The sequence below is a fragment of the Pantherophis guttatus genome, chromosome 1, assembly GCF_059756535.1.
Source record: "Pantherophis guttatus breed Tessera chromosome 1, ASM5975653v1, whole genome shotgun sequence".
NCBI lineage: Eukaryota > Metazoa > Chordata > Lepidosauria > Squamata > Colubridae > Pantherophis > Pantherophis guttatus.
In genome coordinates this window covers 8984974-9008534 of record NC_142063.1, presented here as the reverse complement: position 1 = coordinate 9008534, position 23561 = coordinate 8984974, and the positions used below count along the sequence as shown (strand labels likewise).

Genomic DNA, 23561 nt, shown 5'->3' with positions numbered 1-23561 from the left:
AATTGGAGCCTTACCTTGTTATTGTGGGGAGAGTCCTAAAGGAAGGCACCAGGTTCACTTCCCAGGAAAAGGAATCTCACCTGCCATGAGTAAATGTTGGATGAACAGGCCACCTTCTTACAAACGTACATCTCACCTGTGGCTGAGAGGCCTGCCAATCAAAGCTCTGGAGGAGAGGAAATTGCCTTCCATGTCAGTCAAACAGCCCGGCAGAGGCTGGGGAGCAGGGATACACGTCACGCAAGCTGGGCCTGCCAAGAGCCTCGGATTGCAACCTCCATGCTCCCCAGCACTGACCAGCTGGGGTCTGGCTAGGGAGACCATCCTGCTCATTGTTACAAGGAAGGGAAGGGAAGAAGGAAGGGAGAAATGGATAAAGGAGAGGAGAGGGGAGGGGAGGGAGGAGGGGAGAAGGAAGGAAGGAATGAAAATGGATGAAGGAGAGGAAGAGGGGAGAGAGGGAAGAAAGAAAGAAAGAAAGAAAGAAAGAAAGAAAGAAAGAGAGAGAGAGAGAGAGAGAAAAAAGGATGAAGGAGAGGAAGAGGAAGAAGAGGAGAGGGAAGGGAGAGAGGGAAGAAAGAAGGAAATAAGAAGGAAGGAAGGTAAATGGATGAAGAAGAAGAGCAGGAAAAGGAGGAAGAGAGGGAGGGGACAGGAGAGAGGGAAGGAAGAAGGAAGAAAGAAAAGGAGGAAGAAGGAGGAAGAGGAGAGGGAGGGGAGAGAGGGAAGAAAGAAGGAAAGGAAGGAAGGAAGGAAAATGGATGAAGGAGAGGAAGAGGGGAGAGAGGGAAGAAAGAAAGGAAGAAAGAAAGAAAGGAGAAAGAAAGGAAGGAAGGAAGGAAGAGAAAGAAAGAAAGAAAAGGATGAAGGAGAGGAAGAGGAAGAGGAGGAGAGGGAAGGGAGAGAGGGAAGAAAGAAGGAAAGAAGGAAGGAAGGAAGGAAGGAAAATGGATGAAGGAGAGGAAGAGGGGAGAGAGGGAAGAAAGAAAGGAAGAAAGAAAGAAAGGAGAAAGAAAGGAAGGAAGGAAGGAAGAGAAAGAAAGAAAGAAAAGGATGAAGGAGCGGAAGAGGAAGAGGAGGAGAGGGAAGGGAGAGAGGGAAGAAAGAAGGAAAGAAGGAAGGAAGGAAGGAAGGAAAATGGATGAAGGAGAGGAAGAGGGGAGAGAGGGAAGAAAGAAAGAAAGAAAGAAAGAAAGAAAGAAAGAAAGAAAGAAAGAAAGAGAAAAGGATGAAGGAGAGGAAGAGGAGGAGAGAGAGAGGGAAGAAAGAAGGAAATAAGAAGGAAGGAAGGTAAATGGACGAAGGAGAAGAGCAGGAAAAGGAGGAAGAGGGGGAGGGGACAGGAGAGAGGGAAGAGAGAAGGAAGAAGGAAGAAAGAAAAGGAGGAAGAAGGAGAGGAAGAGGAGGAGAGGGAGGGGAGAGAGGAAAGAAAGAAGGAAGGTAAATGGATGAAGGAGAAGAGCAGGAAAAGGAGGAAGAGGGGGAGGGGACAGGAGAGAGAGAAGAGGGAAGGAAGAAGGAAGAAAGAAAAGGAGGATGAAGGAGAGGAAGAGGAGGGGAGGGAGGGGAGAGAGGAAAGAAAGAAGGAAATAAGAAGGAAGGAAGGTAAATGGACAAAGGAGAAGAGCCGGAAAAGGAGGAGGAGGGGGAGGGGACAGGAGAGAGAGAAGAGGGAAGGAAGAAGGAAGAAAGAAAAGGAGGAAGAAGGAGAGGAAGAGGAGGGGAGGGAGGGGAGAGAGGAAAGAAAGAAGGAAAGAAAGAAGGAAGGGAGGTAAAAGGAGGAAGAGGGGGAGGGGACAGAGAGGAGAGAGAATAATAAACGAAGGAAAGGAAAGGAAAGGAAAGGAAGTCAATGGATGAAGAAGGGAAGGGGGGAAAGTAAAGAAAGGAGAGGGGAGGAAGGGAAGAGGCACTCTGCCGATGCTCAGACGCCCCGGTTGCTTTCCTAGGGGCCAAAAGAGCCCGGGCTCCTGCCAAAGGGGAGGGGAGGGGAGGCGAGGGACGGGGCGGAAGAGCAAAAGGGTCAGGCGGCCTCGAAGCGGCGCTCGGCCGGCTCTGTTGCTGCGGCGGCCGCTGCTAAGAAACCCCGAGGGGGAAAAGTGGAGCGGAGGGCGGGGGAGGGGCTCCAAAGAGAGAGTGGCCTTTTTCTTTTTCTTTCTTTCTTTCTCTCTCTCTCCTTGCTTTTTCTTTCTTTCTTTCTTTCTTTTTATTCTTTTTCTTTCTCTTTTTCTTTTTCTTTTTCTTCCTTTCTCTTTCTTTTTCTTTCTGTCTTTCTGCCTTTTTCTTTCTTTCATTCTTTTTCTTTCTCTTTTTCTTTTTGTCTGTCTTTCTGTCTCTTTCTTTTTATTCTTTTTCTTTCTCTTTTTCTTTCTGTCTGTCTGTTTGTCTTTCTGTCTGTCTTTTTCTTTCTTTCATTCTTTTTCTTTCTCTTTTTCTTTCTGTCTGTCTGTTTGTCTTTCTGTCTGTCTTTTTCTTTTTCTTTCTGTCTGTCTTTTTCTTTCTTTTTTCTTTCTCTTTCTTTTTCTTTCTTTCCTTCTTTTTCTTTCTGTCTCTGTCTTTTTCTTTCTTTTTCTCTTTCTTTCATTCTTTCTTTTTCTTTCTTTCCTCTCCCTCCCTCCCTTTTTTCTTTCCCCTTTTTCCTTCCTTCCTTCTCCTTTTCCTTCCTTTCCCTTTCCTTCTTTCCTTTCTTTCTTTTTCCCTTCTTCCTTCCTTCCCCCATTTATCCTCCCTTCCTCCTTTTCCTTCCTTTCTCTTTCTTTCTCTCTTCTTCCCCTTCCTTTTTTCTCCCTTCCCTCTCTCCCTTCCTTCCCTTTAGTTCTTCTCTCCCTTTCTTAGCCCCATTCTCCTCCTTCTCTCCTTCCTTTTTCCTTCCCCTTTCCCATACCCTTCCCCTTTCTCTTTGCCTCCCTTTCCCTTTCCGCTTTCCCTTCTTTTGCTTTCCTTTCCTTTCCTTTCCTTTCCTTTCCTTTCCTTTCCTTTCCTTTCCTTTCCTTTCCTTTCCCCGAAACCCCTCCGCTTCCCCCCTTAGGAAACCAGAAACGGCTTCAATTATCACTATTACGATTTCTTTTCTTTTCTTTCTTTTTAAAAAAGCCGAAAAACGGGGCGAAAGCAACCGGTCCTTCCCTCCCTCGGCCATCCCCGCTGGATGGGAACCATGGGACCTGGTCCTCCGCGTCCCAAACTGCTTAGGCGACCCCCTTTCCCTAACACCAGCCCGGCAGCTGTCTGGTGGGTGGGTGGGTGGGTGGGTGGGAGACGCGTGGGGGAGGCATCTTCGTGTACTGGATCGTGGGTGGGGGGCCGGGGGGGCGACTTTCCCTTCTTCTTCCCCCTCCCCACTCCCCCTTAAATCCCTCCCACCAATGGGCAGCTCCCCATTGGTTGGTTCATAGGCAGCCTTCCCCAGAGGTTGGCCACCTCTGCCTGCCACTCACGTCTCCTTCCCTCTGCCCCCCCCCCTCCCTCCCCAGCTGAACTTCGCCTTGAGTTTGAATCGGGCTGTTGCGGGTGTCTCGTTCCGTAGGCGCGTGTGTGTGTGTTTTTGTGTGCGCGGGCATATACACACACACACACACACAAGAGCGTTGCGAGAGCATCAGATTTCAACTTTGGACCGAAGCGACGGTGTGTGGCTTTCCGTCCGAGAAGCGGCCAGCCGCGGGAACCACGGAAAGAAAAGAAAGGAAGAAAGGAAGAGAAGAGGAAGGAGGAAAAGAAGGGAAGGGAAGGGAAGAAAGAAAGGGGTAGGAAAGAAAGTAGAAAAGGGAAGAAAAGGGAAGGGAAGGGAAGAAAAGAACGAAAGAAAAGACGGAAGAAGGAAAGAGTAGGAAAGAAAGTAGGAAAGAAAGTAGGAAAGGGAAGAAAAGGGAAGGGAAGAAGGAAAGAGTAGGAAAGAAAGTAGAAAAGGGAAGGGAAGAAAAGAACGAAAGAAAAGAAGGAAGAAGGAAAACTAGGGAAGAAGGAAAGAGTAGGAAAGAAAGTAGGAAAGAAAGTAGAAAAGGGAAGAAAGGGGAAGGGAAGGGAAGAAAAGAACGAAAGAAAAGAAGGGAAGAAGGGAAGGAAGGAAGGAAGGAAAGGAGAAGAAGGAGAAACGCAAAGGATCCCTTGTTCCACTCCAGCCACTGGGGCAAAATCAAGCAAGGCTTCCGAAAGATCCTAGATCCTTTGCACGGATTTAGCGAAGGGTTCCGCCAGATCCGGGGCGTCTCTAGAGGAAAGAGGGCTCGTCTGAATGCAGAAAAGCAGGTAAGGAAAGGGTGGAAGGGAAGGAGAGCAAGCTGGATGGCTTTCGGGGGGGTGAACCTAAGCCGAACCCCATTTTTAACGGGGTGCTGACGGACCCCCCCCCCCTTTCCTGGCTTCTGCATGCTGGGTTGATCCAAGGAGAGATTTCCTGCAAACAAGACTGTTTAACTTTCCCATCGTAGCCAGACCGGGGTAGTCTCGGACTTACGACCACTAATTTCTGTCCTTAAGCAAGACAGCTGTTTGGTGAGTTTTGCCCCTGCGAATGATGCCACCGGGGTGTGTCTTTTCCTTCTGGCTTACTGGTCTTTAACAGATAGTCCTCGATTTATGACCCCCCAAAAAATAGGTCGCTAAGGGAAACCGTTGTTAAGTGAGAGTTGAACCATGTTAGGACTTTGCGTGCCGCATTTGTTAAGTGAATCACTGTCATCGTTAAGTTAGAGACACGGTCATTAAGTGAATCTGCCTTCCCCCCCATTGGCTTGGCTCGTCAGAAGGTCGCAAAAAGGGGATCACGTGACTCCGGGACACTTCGATCGTCGTAAATGTGAGTCGGTGGCCAAGTGTCTGAATTTTGATCACGTGACCCTGGGGAGGCTGCAAAGGTCATAAGTGTGAAAAATGGCCCTAAGTTGCTTTTTTCAGTGCCGTTTCGAACGGTCACTAAACGAACTGTTGTAAGTCGAGGACTGCCTGTAGTTCCGATGGCTAGAGCATCCCAGAGTGACAGGATTGTCATCTGCAATCTTCCCAGCTGACTTCCAATAAGCGAAGCCAATGTTGGAAGCCAAATTTGCTTAACGACCACCTGATTCGCTTAACAACTCCAGCGATTCACTTAACAACCAGGGCAAAAAGGTGGCCAAAATGGGTGAAAACTGCTTGCTTAGCAACAGAAATTCAGGTTCCGGGCATGGTCGTAAGTCGAGGACTACCTCAACTGCATTTGGCTTCAGTTGTTCAGGAACGGGGAGAAAAATCTTGGAACAAAATTAAGGACTTGTGAATACAGCTAATCCTCACTTTACGACCACCATGGACCGCCCTGAGTCTTCGGAGAGGGGCAGCATATAAATTGAATTAATTAAATTAAATTAAATTAAATGGAGCCCAATGTTTCTGTTGTTAAGTGAGACCTTGGTTAAGTGAATTTCCCCCCGCTTTACGACCTACCTTGCCACCGTTGTTAAGCGAATCACTGCTGTTGATAAGTTAGTCACATGGTTGTTAAGTGAATCCGGCTTCCCCGTGGACTTGGCTCGTCGGAAGGTCGCAAAAGGGGATCGTGTGACCCCCGCCAGGACGCTGCGACCGTCGTAAAAATGAGTCAGTGGCCAAGCGTCCGAATTTTGATCATGTGACTGCAATGGTCATAAGTGTGAAAAACAATCATAAGTCACTTTTTTGAGTGATGTTGTGACTTGTATAATAATAACAGTAACAGAGTTGGAAGGGACCTTGGAGGTCATCCAGTCCAACCCCCTAATCACGCAGGAGAGCTGTACTAGGGATTCGAACCGCCGAACTGCCGACCTTTCTGATCGACAAGCTCAGCATCTTAGCCACTGAGCCACCTCAAACGGTCCCTAAACAAACTGTCATAAGTATGCATCGTTTGTGAGTCTTGATTAATGGTCCTTTCGCCAGGCTCACTCTTCTCCCCCACCCCATCCCCGACCTTCAAAGGCATGGATCTCCAGACCCCTCATCCCCGGCAAGAAATGGGAACCGTGGTTTAAATCTTTCCGATGGGAACCAGCTCGGTCAAAATCTTCTTTGCAATGAACGTGTAAGGAAAAACCGCCGAGTTTCTCCAACCGGGAAACGGGAGAGAAGGAAAATCAGCAAAACAATAAAACGGCAGCAGGATTCAGAACTTGTTAAAACACGCATGAAATTCTTGGAACGGAGGGTCACGGATCAAAAGTAGACGCCCTTTGGATATGAATTCCCTCGCTGCCTGGAAAGACGACGGGCTGTTCCAACGAGCCGCAATCAGTCAGAACAGAGCGGGGAAGGGACCTTGGAGGTCTTCTAGACCTCCAGTGATGGAGCAGCCACAACTCCTGGTGGCAAGCTGTTCCGCTGGTTAATGGTCCTCACTGTTAGGAAATTTCTCCTTGATTCCAGATTGCTTCGCTCCTTGGCTAATTTCCATCCCTTGTTTCTTGTCCTGCCTTCTGATGCTTTGGAAAATAGGTGGACCCCCTCTTCTTTGGGGCAACCCCTCGAATACTGGAATCCTGCTATCCTGTCAATCAATCAATCAATTCAATCAGAATAGAGTTGGAAGGGACCTTAGAGGTCTTCTAGTCCAACCCCCTGCTCAAGCAGGAGACCCTATCCCATTTCAGACAAATGGCTGTCCAGTCTTTTCTTAAAAGCCTCCAGTGATGGAGCAGCCACAGCTTCTGGTGGCAAGCTGTTCCACCGGTGAATTGTCCTCACTGTTAGGAAGTTTCTCCTTGATTCCAGGTTGCTTCTCTCTCCTTGATGAGTTTCCATCTGTCGTTTCTTGTCTTCCCCTCTGGTGCTTTGGGAAAATAATATGACCCCTCCCCTTCTTCTTTGGGGCAGCCCCTCATATACTGGGATACTGCTATCATGTCAATCAATCAATCAATGAATTAGAATAGAGCCGGAAGGGACCTTGGAGGTCTTCTAGTCCAACCCCCTGCTCAAGCAGGAGATCCTATACCCAGTGGTGGGATTCAAATAATTTAACAACTGGTTCTCTGCCCTAATGATTTCTTCCAACAACCAGTTCACCAAACTGCTCAGAAAGTTAACAACCGGTTCTTCCGAACTGGTGCGAACCGGCTGAATCCCACCACTGCCTATACCCATGATGGCGAACCTATGGCACGCGTGCCACAGGTGGCACGCGGAGCCATATCTGTGGGCACATGAGCATTGCTCTAGCTCAGCTCCAGCAAACATGCGCGCGCTGGTCAGCTGATTTTCGGGCCTTCTGGGCCCATCGGAACTCGGGAAATGGGCTGTTTCTGGCCTCCAGAGGGCCTCCGGCGGGTGGGGGCGGGGAAGGCTGTTTTCGCCCTCCCCAGGCTTCTAGAAAGGCTCCGGAGGCTGGGGAGGGTGAAAAACGGGCCTTCTGGGCTCACTGGAAGTTGGGAAATGGGCTGTTTCTGGCCTCCAGAGGGCCTCCGGCGGGTGGGGGTGGGGAAGGCTGTTTTCGCCCTCCCCAGGCTTCTAGAAAGGCTCCGGAGGCTGGGGAGGGAGAAAAACGGGCCTTCTGGGCCCACCGGAAGTCGGGAAATGGGCTGTTTCCGGCCTCCAGAGGGCCTCCGGCGGGTGGGGGTGGGGAAGGCTGTTTTCGCCCTCCCCAGGCTTCTAGAAAGGCTCCGGAGGCTGGGGAGGGAGAAAAACGGGCCTTCTGGGCCCACTGGAAGTCGGGAAATGGGCTGTTTCCGGCCTCCAGAGGGCCTCCGGCGGGTAGGGGTGGGGAAGGCTGTTTTCGCCCTCCCCAGGCTTCTAGAAAGGCTCCGGAGGCTGGGGAGGGAGAAAAACGGGCCTTCTGGGCCCACCGGAAGTCGGGAAATGGGCTGTTTCTGGCCTCCAGAGGGCCTCCGGCGGGTAGGGGTGGAGAAGGCTGTTTTCGCCCTCCCCAGGCTTCTAGAAAGGCTCCGGAGGCTGGGGTGGGCGAAAAACGGGCCTTCCGGTACCACTGGAAGTCGGGAAACGGGCTGTTTCCGGCCTCCGGGGGTGTTGGGAAGGCTGTTTTCGGCTGCCTCAGTCTCCTGGAAAGCCTCTGGAGCTTATGGAGAGCGAAAAATGGGCCCACCGTGCCATCACGTGCCAAAAGTGGGGGAAGTGGGGGGGGGTTGCGCACATTTGCGAGGCGCATTGAATTATGGATATGGGCACACGCATGCATGACCCCCCCCCCCCGTGGTCCCCCCGCTTTTGGCACACGATGGGAAAAAGGTTACCTATCATTGCCCTATACCAGTGATGGCTAACCTTTTTGCCATCATGTGCCAGGAAGGGGTGGGGTGGGGGAGGTTTGCCCATGCATGTGCCCACACCCATAATTCTATGTGCCCCGCCACGCACATGCGAGTGCGACCCCACTTTCCCCCCACCCTCCTGGCACACAATGGCCCGGTAGGCCCATTTTTCTTTCTCCCTGGCTCCAGATCCTCTCTATGCATCTGGGGTGGGCGAAAACAGCCTTCCCCACCCCCTCAGAGGCCGGAAGTTGAGAAACGGGCCGTTTCGGGCCTCCGAGGGGGTGGGGAAGGCTGTTTTCACCCTCCCCAGATGCATAGAGAGGATCTGGAGCCAGGGAGAAAGAAAAAATGGGCCTTCCCCTGCCCCCCCAGGCCCATTTCTGGTGGGCCCAAAAGGGCTGAAAATCAGCTGACAGAGCTGAGCTGGTGTGCCAGGCAATATGACTCTGCGTGCCACCTGTGGCACGCGTGCCATAGGTTCGCCATCACGGCCCTATACCATTTGAGACAAATGATCGTCCACTCCAGTTCTCCTTTGCTTTGGAAAATAAATTGAGCCCCCTCCTCTTTGTGGCAGTCCCTCAAATACTGGAAGACCGCTATCATGTCACCCCCCCCACCCCCAGTCCTTCTTTTCTCTAGACTGGCCACACCCAAATCCTGCAACCGATCTTAATATGTTATTATCTCCAGGCCTTTAATCATCTTAGTTGCTCTTCTCTGCACTTTTTCCAAAGTCTCAACATCTTTTCTGTAACGTGGGGACCAAAACGGGATCCAGTTTTTCCAGGTGTGGCCTTACTAAGCCTTTACAAAGCGGTACCAAGACTTCCTGTGATTTTGATTCCGTGTTTATACAACCAAGGATCGTCTTGGCTTTTTTTTGGCGGCCGCCGCGCAGAGCGGGCTCCCGATGAAGCGATGGTCGCACCTTGCCAAATATTTGCTGGCCAAGCCACCATTCATTCTTCCTTTCTTTTTGAAGGCGTTCCAAATCCATTGTGGGTTGTCCTCGACTTACGACCACCGTGGGCACAGTTTGTTGTTAAAGCGAGACATCGTGTTACCATGACTTGAGACCTTCCCTGCGGGTTTGCCCCCATTGATTTCGCTTTTCGGAAGCCGGCTGGGAAGCTCACCAATGAGGTGGCCCTGGGGAAGGTGCCACCATCGCCATAGAAAGCCAGAGCACCCACAAGGTCATAAAGCAGTTTCTCAACCTTGGAAGCTTGAAGATGGGTGGACTTCAACTCCCAGAATCCCCCAGCCAGCACTGCTGGCTGGGGGATTCTGGGAGTTGAAATCCACCCATCTTCAAGCTTCCAAGGTTGAGAAACACTGTCATAAAGTGAGGAGACTTGCAACCATTCATTTAGTGACCATTCGAAGCGGCCACTTACGACCGTTTTTCAGGCCAGCAACGGTTGAAGCTTCCCCGTGATCGAAATTCAGACGCACGGCAACCGACTCATATTTATTGATTTAACAACCGTGTCGCTTACTTAACAACTGCAGGGATTCACTTAACATCCCCAGGGGTCACATCTGATCAAAATTCAGACGCTTGGAAACTGGCATGGACTTATGACAGTTGTAGCGTCCCGGGGGGTGGGGGGGTGTGTGTCATGCGCACTTCCGATCCGCAAAGTTCACGAGGAAGCCAGATGCATTGAACGACCGTGTTTTTGAGCTTCACCACGGCGGTGATTTGCTTAGCAACGGCGACGAGAAAGGTCGTAAAGTAGGGCAAAACCCCCTTAGCGAATGTCTCGCTCAGCAACGTACTTTTTTGGGCTCGATTGTGGCGGTAAGTCGAGGACTACCTGCGTTCCAAGGATGGTCTTATTAGACTGGGCAGGGGAGAATTTTTGTGTTCCCTCCAGAGAGATGGTATTCAGCTGGTTCGCCCGAACCCGAAGCGGAAATCGCCAAGGCTCTATGTCATCCTATTTAGGCAAGTTTTTGAGGCCGGGCACCTGCGCGGAAGGCACGCACAAGCAAAACACCTACGTGGAATATAACAGTAACAGTAACAAAGTTGGAAGGGACCTTGGAGGTCATCTAGTCCAACCCCCTGCTCACGCAGGAGACCTATACTAGGAATTCGAACCGCTGAACTGCCGACCTTTCTGATCGACACGGAAGGCCAAGCACATGTGCGAAAGGCAGGTGCGCACGTGAACTGGGCATGCACACGCATTTACACGCATGGTGAACCGGTAGTAAAATAATCCAAAACTCACCGCTGGTTTCCCCTCCCCCTCCCGAGGACAATTTCCTAGTAGGTGGAATCCGGCTTCGGAGAAGTTGTGACCGGACACACACACACACCACCACAACCGGCAAAACCACCTGGCATCTCCACCCTGCAAATAAGGGTGGAGGAGAAAAAAAAAATCAAAAGTTTACGCACACGGAGTTTTAGGGCGGTCATATAATTTTTGAGGTGTGCCCTTCCACAGAGTCACAATTAAAAAGATGAAGAGTGATATAGAACAAACACAAGCGAACCATAATTAGAAGTTATGAAAATGCATCGAGGCAAAAGGATCGTCAGAAGGAAGTCCTGGACTTACGACTGTTCGTGTAGCGACTCTTGGAAGTTGCAGGGGCTCTGAGGGAAAGGGAGTTTGGACTGTTTTTCACGCTTACGACCGTGGCAGCCTCCCCCGGGGTCACGTGATCAAAATTCGGATGCTTGGCAACTGGCATGGACTTATGATGGTTGCGGCATCCCGGCGGGGTGGAAGGAGGTCAGGTAATCCCATTTTGCGACCTTCTGGCCAGCAAAGTCTGTGGGAGAAACCAGATCCGCTTAACAGCTGCTTGACTAAGGGAAGGACGGCAGGGGTTCCTTCGATCACGGTGGCCAGGAACGTTGTAAAAGGAGTCCAAACTCAGTTTTAACAAAAGACTCCCGTAGCCAGCGGAAATGTTGGGTTCAATTGGGGTCATAAGTCAAGGACTGCCTATAGAACTTACTAAATAAATGCGAAAGAATCGTAATGGATGGATGGATGGGTGGGTGGGTGGGTAGATGATAGATAGATAGATAGATAGATAGTTAGATAGATAGATAGATAGATAGATAGATAGATAGATAGATAGATAGACCAGTAGATACGAGAGAGAGAGAGAGAGACAGAGAGGGAGGGAGGGAGGGAGAGAGAGAGAGAGAGATGAATGAGAGGGAGACAGACAGACACTGTAGAGATAGATTGGTAGAGATGGATGGATGGATGGATGGATGGATGGATGGATGGATGGATGGATAGATAGATGATAGCTAGCTAGCTAGCTAGCTAGCTAGATAGATAGATAGATAGATAGATAGATAGATAGATAGATAGATAGTGTTTTCTGAGGTTTTCGCGGGTATTTGTATGTAGGTCTTTGGTTATTCGGGTTTTCTGCCGCGTAAAATTGGAAGTGTCTTGGCGACGTTTCGACGAAGTCTCATTCGTCATCTTCAGGCTGGTGTTTTTGGCTTCGGGCTTCTAGGAGCAAATTGCTCCTAGAAGCACGAAGCATTGCTCCTAGAAGCACGAAGCCGAAAACACCAGCCTGAAGATGACGAATGAGACTTCGTCGAAATGTCGCCAAGACACTTCCAATTTTACGCGGCAGAAAACCCGAATAACCAAAGACCTAGATAGATAGATAGATAGATAGATAGATAGATAGATAGATAGATAGATAGATAGATAGATAGATATGATGGATGGATGGATGGATGGATGGATGGATGGATGGATGGATGGATGGATGGATGGATGGATGGATGGATGGATGGATGGATGGATATTATTACTTTCTTCCCGGACCCCAGCCAAATAGTCAAACAGGCCAATAATTCCTGCTTCGGACAGTGATCAGAACCTTAGATAAGGAGGCCTTGAAGCCAATGTTCCCCTTTGCTCTCCCAGAGGTAGACTGCTCCTGGTTCTGGAGGCTTATTTTTATCGTCAAGAGGGAGAGCAAGCGATCCCTCTCTTCTCCGTGAAACTTAATAACAAAAAGAAGCAGAGCCCAGCTGAATTAGATTTGCATTCCCTTTTGAGCAGCAGAAAAACCTAGTGCAGCCCACTTCCAGAAGTTTCAGACTACAATACCCATAAACCCCCAACTCGGCCCTGCTGGCTGGGACTGGTTGAAGTTGAAGTTAAAGTTGAAGTTGAAAGTCAGAGGCGCTGGAAAACAGCACCAGATGTTCGCCCCGCCCTAGAGATCACTTCTGTTCTTTAATTTATTAATTTAATTTATTGAATGTCATTTATCCAACTTCTGGATAAGAGTAAAATCTTCCCATAATGATGGATGGCTGAAAATCCTCCATTTTGGGACTTTCATTAAATATCCAATTTTGGGAGGGGGGGTGGAGAACAAGCTAAGAGACCCCAGGAGAGAAGCTTGTGGAGTAAGGGGTGGAGCCTGGTGAATCAGGAGGCGGGGCCTGGCAAATGAACCTTCCTTTATTCCTAGAGCCCCTCCCACTCCAATGGACTCTTAACCCCCCAGCTAGGGGAGTAAAGAGTCTGTGTGATGGGGGGAGGAGCTTTGTAAAGACGGGGAGGAGCTAATGGCAAACATCTTTGGCTACGGGCCCGCCCACTTTGATCTGGCCCCTCCCCCGAGATTCGGACGCAATAAATTTAATAAAACAGATAAATGAACGATACACAATGTTTAATTATCTTAATGTTAATGCTTCTGTACGGATGGATGTGTGTGTGTGTAGTTGTAAGATGCCCAGAGTCATTCCAGCGAGTGACGCAGGTGGCATGTAAATTTAATGAACAATTTGTTTAATAAATTTTGGAGAGCACAACCCGGTAGGAAAGTTAACCGTAGAATTTCAGAGCAAGTTGTGAAGCTTCCTCAAACAGTGTTTTCCAACCTTGGCGACGGGAAGAATGGGTGGACTTCAACTCCCAGAATTCCCCAGCCAGCCATGCATGGCTGGCTGGGGAATTCTGGGAGTTGAAGTCCACCCATTCTTCCCGTCGCCAAGGTTGGAAAACACAACCGTATCAATTGCTTTCTCTTCTTCCTCCCCCAGGCTGGCCTGTAAATTATTAAGAGCCTTTTTTTTTTTCCCCCTAAGCCTCCATGAAAAATTCATTCCGTCGGTGAGGCCGTGCTGCAGGGTTTACGTTTCCCAGGGACCAGAGCCCGGGAGTGAGGAGGGTTGTTTTGCAAAAACTCGGAGAAAGCGATCGATGTGCATAAGTCACGAGGGTGGGATTAGGGAAAGGGAGGTGAGGAGATGGGAGGGAAGGAAGAGAAAGCGTCCTGCAGACTAAAAGAGATTTGCGGGTCATTGCTAAAAGTTCAGCTGTCCAATGCTAGAGAGAGAAAGAGAGGGGGGAGGAGAGGGAGGGAGGGAGGGAGGGAGAGGGAGAGAGAAATTGTAGATAGGCAGAAGATATAGGTAGGTAGGTAGGTAGATGATAGATAGATAGATAGATAGATAGATAGATAGATAGATAGATAGATAGATAGATAGATAGATAGATAGATAGATAGATAGATAGATAGATAGATAGATGATAGAAGGAAAAGATGGATGGATGGATGGATGGATGGATGGATGGATGGATGGATGGATGGATGGATAGATGAGAGAAGAAGAGATTAGTAGGTAGATAGGTAGATAGATGTAGATAGGTAGGTAGGTAGATGATAGATAGATAGATAGATAGATAGATAGATAGATAGATAGATAGATAGATAGATAGATGATATGTAGATATGGTAGATAAATATGATGGATGGATGGATGGATCGATCGATCGATCGATCGATGGATGGATGGATGGATCGATCGATCGATCGATCGATATGATAGAAGGATATATAAATATGATAAAAGGATGGATGGATATGATGGATGGATGGATAGAAAGATATGATAGATAGATGGATGGATGGATGGATGATAGAAGGGATAGATAGATAGATAGATAGATAGATAGATAGATAGATAGATAGATAGATAGATAGATAGATAGATAGATGATAGAAAGAAAAGATGGATGGATGGATGAATGGATGGATAGATGATAGAAGAAGAGATAGGTAGGTAGATAGATAGGTAGATAGATGTAGGTAGGTAGGTAGGTAGGTAGGTAGGTAGGTAGATGATAGATAGATAGATAGATAGATAGATAGATAGATAGATAGATAGATAGATAGATAGATAGATATGTAGATATGGTAGATAAATATGATGGATGGATAGATCCCCTTTCCTTTCCTTTCCTTTCCTTTCCTTTCCTTTCCTTTCCTTTCCTCCTTCCCTTCCCTTCCCTTTTCTTTCTTCCAATAACTAAGGCGTTGCCCCAAAGGGGTCAACCTATTCTCCCAATGCCCTGAAGGCAGGACAAGAACTAATGGATGGAAACTAAACAAGGAGAGAAGCAACCTGGAATTAAGGAGAAACTTCCTAACAGTGAGGACCATTAACCACCAGAAGCTGCGGTTGCTCCATCACTGGAGGTTTTTAAGAAGAGACCGGACAGCCGCTTGTCTGAAATGGCATAGGATCTCCTGGTTGAGCAGGGGGTTGGACTAGAAGACCTCTGAGGTCCCTTCCAGCTCTATTATTCTGAGCTGTGTAGCTGCTTTGGCAAGAAGCAAGCTAGATACCCAGCTGAATTCTGAAGCCAGCCAAACTGTAGTCCGACCAAGACCGCTTATAATTATCGGGTGGTTCAGATCCGAGCAGAATCCGAGTGCTGGGAATTGGGTTTGTTTGCTTGTTTTTAAGCATGTAATTATCAAACGGATTCCATGCTGAGTCAAACTGATTGCCGGTTTGAGGAACCCTCTGCTGGGTGAGCTCATCAGATCGTGGTTTTTATTTCACGGAACGCAGGCTGACCACAATGCGCATCCCTCTGGAATTAAAAACATAGGTTGGCTTCTCCTTGCAAGGCGATCTCTAAGCCCTGGTGGCACGGTGGTCGGAAAGTAGTATTGCAGGCTAATTCTGGCCACTGTCAGCAGTTCGATCCTGACCGGTCAAGGTGGACTCAGCCTTCCGTCCTTCCGAGGTCAATAAAATGAGAACCCAGATTGTGGGAGGCAACAGGCTGACTCTGTAAACCGCTTAGAGAGGGCTGTAAAACCCTGTGAAGCGGTATATAAATCTAAGTGCTGCTATCTATCTATCTATCTATCTATCTATCTATCTATCTATCTTATCTATCTATATATCTATATATATCTATCTAATCAATCAATCTATCTAATCAATCTATGTATCTATAAATCTAATCTATCTAATCTATCTATCAATCTAATCTATCTATCTATCTTATCTATCTATCTATCTATCTATCTATCTATATATATATATATCTATATATCTATATATCTATAAATCTTATCTATCTATCTATCTATCTATCTATCTAATCTAATCTATCTATCTAATCTATCTATATATCTATCTATCTAATCTATCTATCTAATCTATCTATCTATCTATCTAATCTATCTGTCTTATCTATCTATCTAATCAATCTATCTATCTAATCAATCTATATATCTATAAATCTAATCTATCTATCTAATCTATCTATCTTATCTATCTATCTAATCAATCTATATATCTATAAATCTAATCTATCTAATCTATCTATCTTATCTATCTATCTAATCAATCTATATATCTGTAAATCTAATCTATCTATCTAATCTATCTATCTAATCTATTTTATCTATTTTATCTATCTATCTATCTATCTATCTATCTAATCTATCTATCTAATCTATCTATCTGTCTATCTATCCTGTCTATCTATCTATCTATCTATCTATCTATCTATCTATCTATCCCCGTTTCCCCAAAATAAGACCTATCCTGAAAATAAGCCCTAGCATGTTTTAATGCATCCACCTAATATAAGTCCTACCCCCCCCAAAAAAATAAGCCCTACCTAAGTGCCTGCACAGCAAGCTGCCCGCCCATTCCATTTGGTTCCTCATGGTGCCATCAATATGAGGTGACACAAAGGGGGGGTGGAGCTGCTCCATATGCCCTGCACCGGTTTACATCAGGCCCCCTGCAACTAGGCCATCCACGCCCCAACGATGGCCTCGTGGCCGCAGCAGCATCACATCGCTCAGCCTTCTGCTCCGTTGCGGCCACGAGCAAGTAGAAGAAGGGGGTCGGTGGCGATACAGGGTCCTGCTGGACGGGGCTGCTGGAACCACCATTGCGAAATGAGGCAATTTTTGGGGCGCGCAATTTAGGCGTCCTGGATTCACAGTTGACTTTGGAAGATAATGTTGCAACCGTGACCAGGGGGGCATTTGCACAGATTCATCTGGTGCGCCAATTGCGCTCCTACCTGGACCGTGATGACCTCCATACAGTCACTCATGCGCTCGTGACCTCCCGGATCGACTACTGCAATGCTCTCTACATGGGGCTGCCCGTGAAGACCCCTCGGAGGCTTCAACTGGTGCAGAATGTGGCTGTGCGGGTTGTGATGGGAGTGTCCTGACACTCTCACCCTCCTGCGCGACCTGCATTGGCTACCGGTTGCCCTCCGGGTGAGATTCAAGGTGCTGGTTATCACCTATAAAGCCCTGCATGGCTTAGGCCCGGGGTACCTTACCGACCATCTGCAGCCAGCGACAGCTCCCCATCGCCCGGTGCGTTCCTACAGGGAGGGCCTTCTTGGAGTGCCGTCGGCCAGGCAGTGTCGACTGTCGACTCCTAGGGAACGGGCTTTCTCTGTGGGTGCACCTACTTTATGGAATCAACTCCCCCTGAAGCTCCGGGTGGCCCCTGACCTGCGCTCCTTCCGCCGTGACCTTAAGACATGGTTATTTCACCAGTCCAGATGGGACTGAAGGGGTTTTTTTAAGGGGAATTTTAATAGCTTTTAACACTTAAATATTGATTTATTGCTTGTTTTATTCCTGTGAGCCGCCCTGAGTCCTTGTCGGAGAGAGGACAGCATACAAGCTAAATCAATCAATCAATCAATCAATAAATAGGTGTCCCGGCTGAGGGGGTCCTGAGGTAAATTGGTGCGGGATGCGTGGGGCAGCTCTGGCACTGGCGTACCACATGGCCCCCTGCCCCACCACAAGCAAGCAGAACAAGTGGGCCTCCAGTACATAGAAAAAAAATAAGATGTCCCCAAAAATATGCCCTAGTGCTTATTTTCTAGTCCAAAAGAAAATAAAACTGGGTCTTATTTTGGGGGAAACACGGTATCTATCTATCTATCATCCATTTATCAATCTATCATCTATAACCATGTTTCCACGAAAATGAGATCTCCCCGGATAATAAGCCCAATCGGGCTTTTGAGTGCATGCACTAAAAAAAAAAACCCCTGAAAATAAGCCCTCTCTGAAAATATTTAACTGCATGCAAAGCCGGTCCCTGCCATTTCCTCTGGTTAGAGTTAGGGAGTCAGAGCTGGAAATCTGCTAAATCAGCAAGAGGAGCTTGTCTTTTTTTTTTTTTTTAATTTGATTTATATGCCGCCCTTTTCCGGAGACTCAGGGCGGCTTACAATGCGTTAAGCAATAGCCTTCATCCTTTTGTATATTTATACCAAGTCAGCTTATTGCCCCCACAAACCGGGTCCTCAATTTACCTACCTTAGAAAGGATGGAAGACTGAGTCAACCTTGAGCCTGGTGAGATTCGAACTTACAGTAATTGCAGACAGCTGGTGTTAATCACAATGCTATCAGTCTGCTGAGCCACCAGGCCCTCGCTCCATGTGCCCCAAAATAATACGACCTCCCCAAAAATAAGACCAAGCACTTATTTCAGGGATCAAAAAAATATAAAACAGGGTCTTATTTTTGGGGAAACACATTATCTATCTATCTATCTATCATCTATCTATCTATCTATCTATCTATCTATCTATCTATCTATCTATCATTATCTATCTATCTATCTATCTATCTATCTATCTATCTATCATTATCTACCTATCTATCTATCTATCTATCTATCTATCATTATCTATCTATCTATCTATCTATCTATCTAATCTATCTATCTATCTATCTATCTATCTATCTATCATTATCTATCTATCTATCTATCTATCTATCTATCATTATCTATCTATCATTATCTATCTATCTATCTATCTATCTATCTATCTATCTATCTATCTATCTATCTATCTATCTATCTATCGCCTCTCTCCCCTCCCTTCCTCCCTCTCTTTAAGTCTGGGGTGTTATGTGGCAGATGCCTTTCTGTTGAATTCTAAAGTCCCAGAGCATTTTAGCTTCTTTTTCTATTATTTTCTCTATTTTATGGTCCCACCAGTTTGCCAGCAGGCAAATATGATTATTTCTTGTGGATCTTCCAATGCACCATTGTTGCTACTTTGTCACGCCGTTCTTTGTGCGAACTTCTTACAGGGCCTAACCAGGTGATCCCCTGTTCCTTCAGCTCCTTTGCGGCAATTTTTGCCTTCTTCTCAATTCTGGCGTTGGTTGTTAATTCTTCTTAGTTGCTCTGAAATTGTGTGTTACTGTTCTCGCCAACCGAGCAGCAGATCTGTTGGTTTTAAAATGTCGTTTTTTACAAGAGTGCTTTTCTTGGGGGGGAAGCAGCAAGATAAGCCGACAGCAGGACACGAGTTGTGGTTAATCTTTAGAAAGAGAGAGGAATTTGCAATATGAGGCTGCCAAACAAATTTCATCAGAATTCATTCTCTCTCTCTCTCTCTCTCTCTCTCTCTCTCCCCCTCCCTCCCTGCCTTTCCTCCTTCCTTCCTTCCTTCCTTCCTTCCTTCCTTCCTTCCTTCCTTCCTTCCCTTCTTCTTTCTTCCTTCCTTCCTTCCTTCCTTCCTTCCTTCCCTTATTCTTTCTTCTTTCTTTCTTTCTTTCTTTCTTTCTTTCTTTCTTTCTTTCTTTCTTTCTTTCTTTTTGCCTTTGAATCAAATTTGACACCTGGCAAGAATAAAAATGTGGTTTGCGGTCCCTTTCCACTTTTGGGGATGGTTGTAGACTTAACCCTCTGGGGACATGCTGGACTACAGAGCAGAGAGAGAAGACTGGGACGAAAATTCGCTGATGCCAAACCAACCTTCCTCTTTGAGTTTCTGCCATTTTTCATTGTCTAATCTTACATTTTTGTTTCAGTTCATTTGATTTGCAGCTTCCTAGGAGACCGTGTGTGTGTGTGTGTGTGTGTGTGTGTGTGTGTGTGTGGAAATAGGCAAGCATTCTTCGCAACATCCCCATTTTGGGACAAAATGACACCTCCTATAAGCAGCTCCCAAAACGGGATCTTTCCCTAATTTAGAAACGTACGTTTATTTCGAGCCGTGTTTCTCAACCTTGACAATGTTTAAGATGCGGGGACTTCAGTTCCCAGAATTCCCCAGCAAGCATACGCTGCGTATAAATATGTGTGGCAGCTGCCAAAAAAGCCAATACGATCCTTGGTTGTATAAACATAGAATCAAAATCACGGGAAGTCTTACTACCGCTTTGTAAAGCTTTAGTAAGGCCACACCTGGAATAATTGCATCCAGTTTTGGTCCCCACGTTACAAAAACAGATGTTGAGACTTTCAGACTGCCACTTCATCCTCTGTGCCCGGCCTCCAAGCCCCATCATCCTCTGCCTCTTGCCACCAATCCCCAAGATCCTATGCCCCTGCCCCCAACCCGATCATCCTCGGCCCCTTGTCCCTCAACCCCCATCATCCTCTGCCCCAAGCCCCATCATCCTTGTCCCTCTCCCTGAACCCTCATCAGCCCCCTGTCTCCCAACTCCCATCATCCTCATCCCCTGCCCCCAACAAAGATGGGATAAAAATCACAACAAAGATAATTAAAGGCCTGGAGACTAAAACATAGAAAGAACGGTTGCAGGATTTGGGTTTGGCTAGTCTAGAGAAAGGAAGAATTAGGGGTGACATGATAGCAGTATTCTAGTATTTGAGGAGCTGTCCCAAAGAGGAGGGGGTCCACCTATTCTCCAAAGCACAGGACAAGAAGCAATGAGTGGACACTAATCAAGGAGAGAATTAATTAATTAATTAACTAACTAACTAATTAAGGAGAAACTTCCTAACGGTGAGGACAATTCACCGGTGGAACAGCTTGCCACTAGAAGTTGTGGCTGCTCCATCACTGGAGGATTTTAAGAAGAGACAGGACAGCCACTTGTCTGAAATGGGATAGGTCTCCTGCTTGAGCAGGGGGTTGGACTAGAAGACCTCCGAGGTCCCTTCCAGCTCTATTCTGATTGATTGATTGATTGATTGATTGATTATTATTTTTTTGCTTTAATTTATATGCCGCCCTTCTCCGGAGACTCAGGGCGGCTTACGATGCGTTAAGCAATAGCCTTCATCCTTTTGTATATTTTATACAAAGTCAGCTTATTGCCCCCACAAACTGGGTCCTCATTTCACCTACCTTAGAAAGGATGGAAGGCTGAGTCAACCTTGAGCCTTGGAGAGATTCGAACCAGCAGAAATTGCAGGCAGCTGGTCTTAATAACCAGCTTAATAACAGGGTGCCTTAAACCCCTGTACTACCAAGGCTCTTAAACACGCCAAGGTTGAAAGACCCTTGATTTGGAGAATTCAAATCCCCTTTGAGCATCAGATGACTTTAAGCCACTCACAGAACCAGGAAGAAAAAATGGCGTCCGGGTAATCCTTGACGTACGACCCCAACGGAGCCCAAAATTGATGTTGCTGAGCGAGACGGTTTATCGAGCGAGTTTTGTCCCATTTTTACGACCTTTCTTGCCATGATTGTGAAGTGGAATCGCGGCGCTTGTCACTTCAATGTTATACATTGCTAAGCAAGACGTCTGTTATGTGAGCTTTTCGCCCCGTTTAACAGAATAACAGAGTTGGAAGGGATCTTGGAGGTCATCTAGTCCAACCCCCTGCTCAAGTAGAAAACCTTATACCATTTCAGACAAAGGGCTGTCCAATCTCTTCTTGAAAGCCTCCAGGGTTGGAGCAGCCACAACTTCTGGAGGCAAGCCTGCTCCATTTTACAACTATTCTTGCCACCGTCGTTAAGCGCATCGCTGCCGTTGTTCAGTTAGGAACACGGTTGTTAAGTGAATCTGGTTGTCCCCCATCGACTTTGCTTGTCAGAAGGTCGCAAAAGGGGATCACATGACTGGAACTGTCATAAGTATGAATCCTTATGACAACGCACCTGGTGGCTCAGCAGACTAAAAGCATTGTGATTAACACCAGCTGTCTGCAATTACTGTAAGTTCGAATCTCACCAGGCTCAAGGTTGACTCAGCCTTCCATCCTTTCTAAGGTAGGTAAATTGAGGACCCAGTTGTGGGGGCAATAAGCTGACTTTGTATAAAATATACAAAAGTATGAAGGCTATTGCTTAACGCACTGTAAGCCGCCCTGAGTCTCCGGAGAAGGGCGGCATATAAATCAAATTTTTTTAAAAAAGTATGAATCCAGTTGCCAAGTGTCTGAATTTTGATCACGTGACTCTGGGGATACTCCCGTGGTCCTAAGTGTGAGAAATGTTCATAAGTCACCTTTTCAGTGACGTCGTTTGAACGGTCACTAAATGAACAGTTGTATGTTGAGGACTACCTGTATACGTAGTCTTGGATGTTAGGACTGTGATGGAGGTTGACCATTATGGTTCTACATCGTGATGGTCCTAAAACAGGTCAGTCCCACTAGAGCCTTGGTAGTACAGTGGTCTAAAGCACCCTGTTATTAAGACCAGCTGCCTGCAATTTCTGCAGGTTCGAATCTTACCAGGCTCAAGGTTGATTCAGCCTTCCATCCTTTCTAAGGTAGGTAAAATGAGGACCCAGTTTGTGGGGGCAATAAGCTGACTTTGTATAAATATACAAAAGTATGAAGGCTGTTGCTTAATGCATTGTAAGCCGCCCTGAGTCTTCGGAGAAGGGCGGCATATAAATCAAATTTAAAAAAAAAAAAAAAAAGAGTCAAGTTGGGTAAAATGTTCCTCAGGTGATGTCCCAGCTTGCTTGCATGGATGATGATGATGATGATGATGCAATAATAAGAGGTTGTGTGATGTTGATGATGATGACAGATGCTTTCTTCTCCCATCTCTCAGGGAAGATGGATACCTTCAGCACTAAGAATTTGGCTCTCCAAGCTCAGAAGAAGCTGCTGAGCAAAATGGCCTCCAAGAACATGGCCAGCATCTTCATCGATGACATCAGCAGCGAGATCCTGGATGAGCTCTACCGGGTCACCAAGGAATTCACTCACAACCGCAAAGAAGCCCAGAAGGTCATCAAGAACCTGATCAAGATCGTGGTGAAGTTGGGCGTCCTGTACCGCAACAAGCAGTTCGGCGTCGAAGAGCTGGTCTTGATGGACCGCTTCCGTAAGAAGCTCCATACCTTGGCCATGACGGCGGTCAGCTTCTACCAGGTAGACTTCACCTTTGACCGCCGGGTCATGTCCAACATGCTCAACGAATGCCGCGACCTGCTACATCAAGCCGTCAACACACACCTCACCGGCAAGTCCCATTCTCGGATCAACCACGTCTTCAACCATTTTGCGGACTTTGAGTTCCTCTCCGCGCTCTACGGCTCTTCGGAGCCCTACCAGACCCACCTGCAACGGATCTGCGAAGGGCTGAACCAAATGTTGGATGAAGGCAACATCTGAACACCAAAACCTGTCTCTTCAAGACTCAGCTGTGGACTCCTTGGCTCTCTTTGGTTTCAACCATCTCCGGATCTGCTTTTGACGTAATGGAGTAGTATTTTAAGAATGAGATTGTGGGTTGTTGTTATTGCTGTTGTTTTTAGTTATGGATGGTTTTACCTTGGGTTTTTCCACTGTCCTCTCTTAATTTTCTCCGAGGAACTAAAGGGGGGTTTATAAAGGGTTTTGGTGGAAGGCAACTAGGGCCAACTCTGATGGAGACCACAAGTGAAGGCCATCTCCAGATTTTCTTCTGAACAGAACAGAATGACAGAGTTGGAAGGGACCTTGGAGGTCTTGTGACCAAACCCCTGGATTTTTGTCTTAAATAATAGGGGTGTTTGCCTCCTATCTCGGGTATCTCTTCACCCTGAAAGGCCTGAAGAGGTGGTTACACAGCAAGCTATTTCCAGACCCTTGCTAATAGCAGCATAACAAAGTGGGAAGGGACCTGGGAGGTCTTCTAGTCCAACCCCCTGCTCAGGCAGGAAATCCTATACCAAAGTAGACAAACGGTTGTCCAAGCTCTTCTTAAAAACTTCCAGTGTTGGAGCATTCACAACTTCTGGAGGCAGGCAGTTCCACCGATTGATTGTCCTCACTGTTAGGAAGTTTCTCCTTAGTTCTAGGTTGCTTCTCTCT

At 47.1% G+C, this 23561-nt stretch overlaps 1 protein-coding gene across 1 annotated transcript; it reads left to right on the top strand.

Annotated features, from left to right (window-relative positions):
* Positions 1-3376: 3376 nt before the first annotated feature.
* On the top strand, positions 3377-22991 carry TIPE1 (TNF alpha induced protein 8 like 1). The gene is made up of 2 exons (XM_060681692.2): positions 3377-4248; positions 22315-22991. The coding sequence occupies exon 2, from the start codon at positions 22320-22322 to the stop codon at positions 22878-22880; it is 561 nt and encodes a 186-aa protein (XP_060537675.2). The 5' UTR covers positions 3377-4248; positions 22315-22319; the 3' UTR covers positions 22881-22991.
* The last annotated feature ends 570 nt before the right edge of the window (positions 22992-23561 follow it).

Bases quoted from the DNA above. Each gene is read 5' to 3' on its own strand.
- TIPE1 (XM_060681692.2), top strand. From the start codon at position 22,320: ATGGATACCTTCAGCACTAAGAATTTGGCTCTCCAAGCTCAGAAGAAG.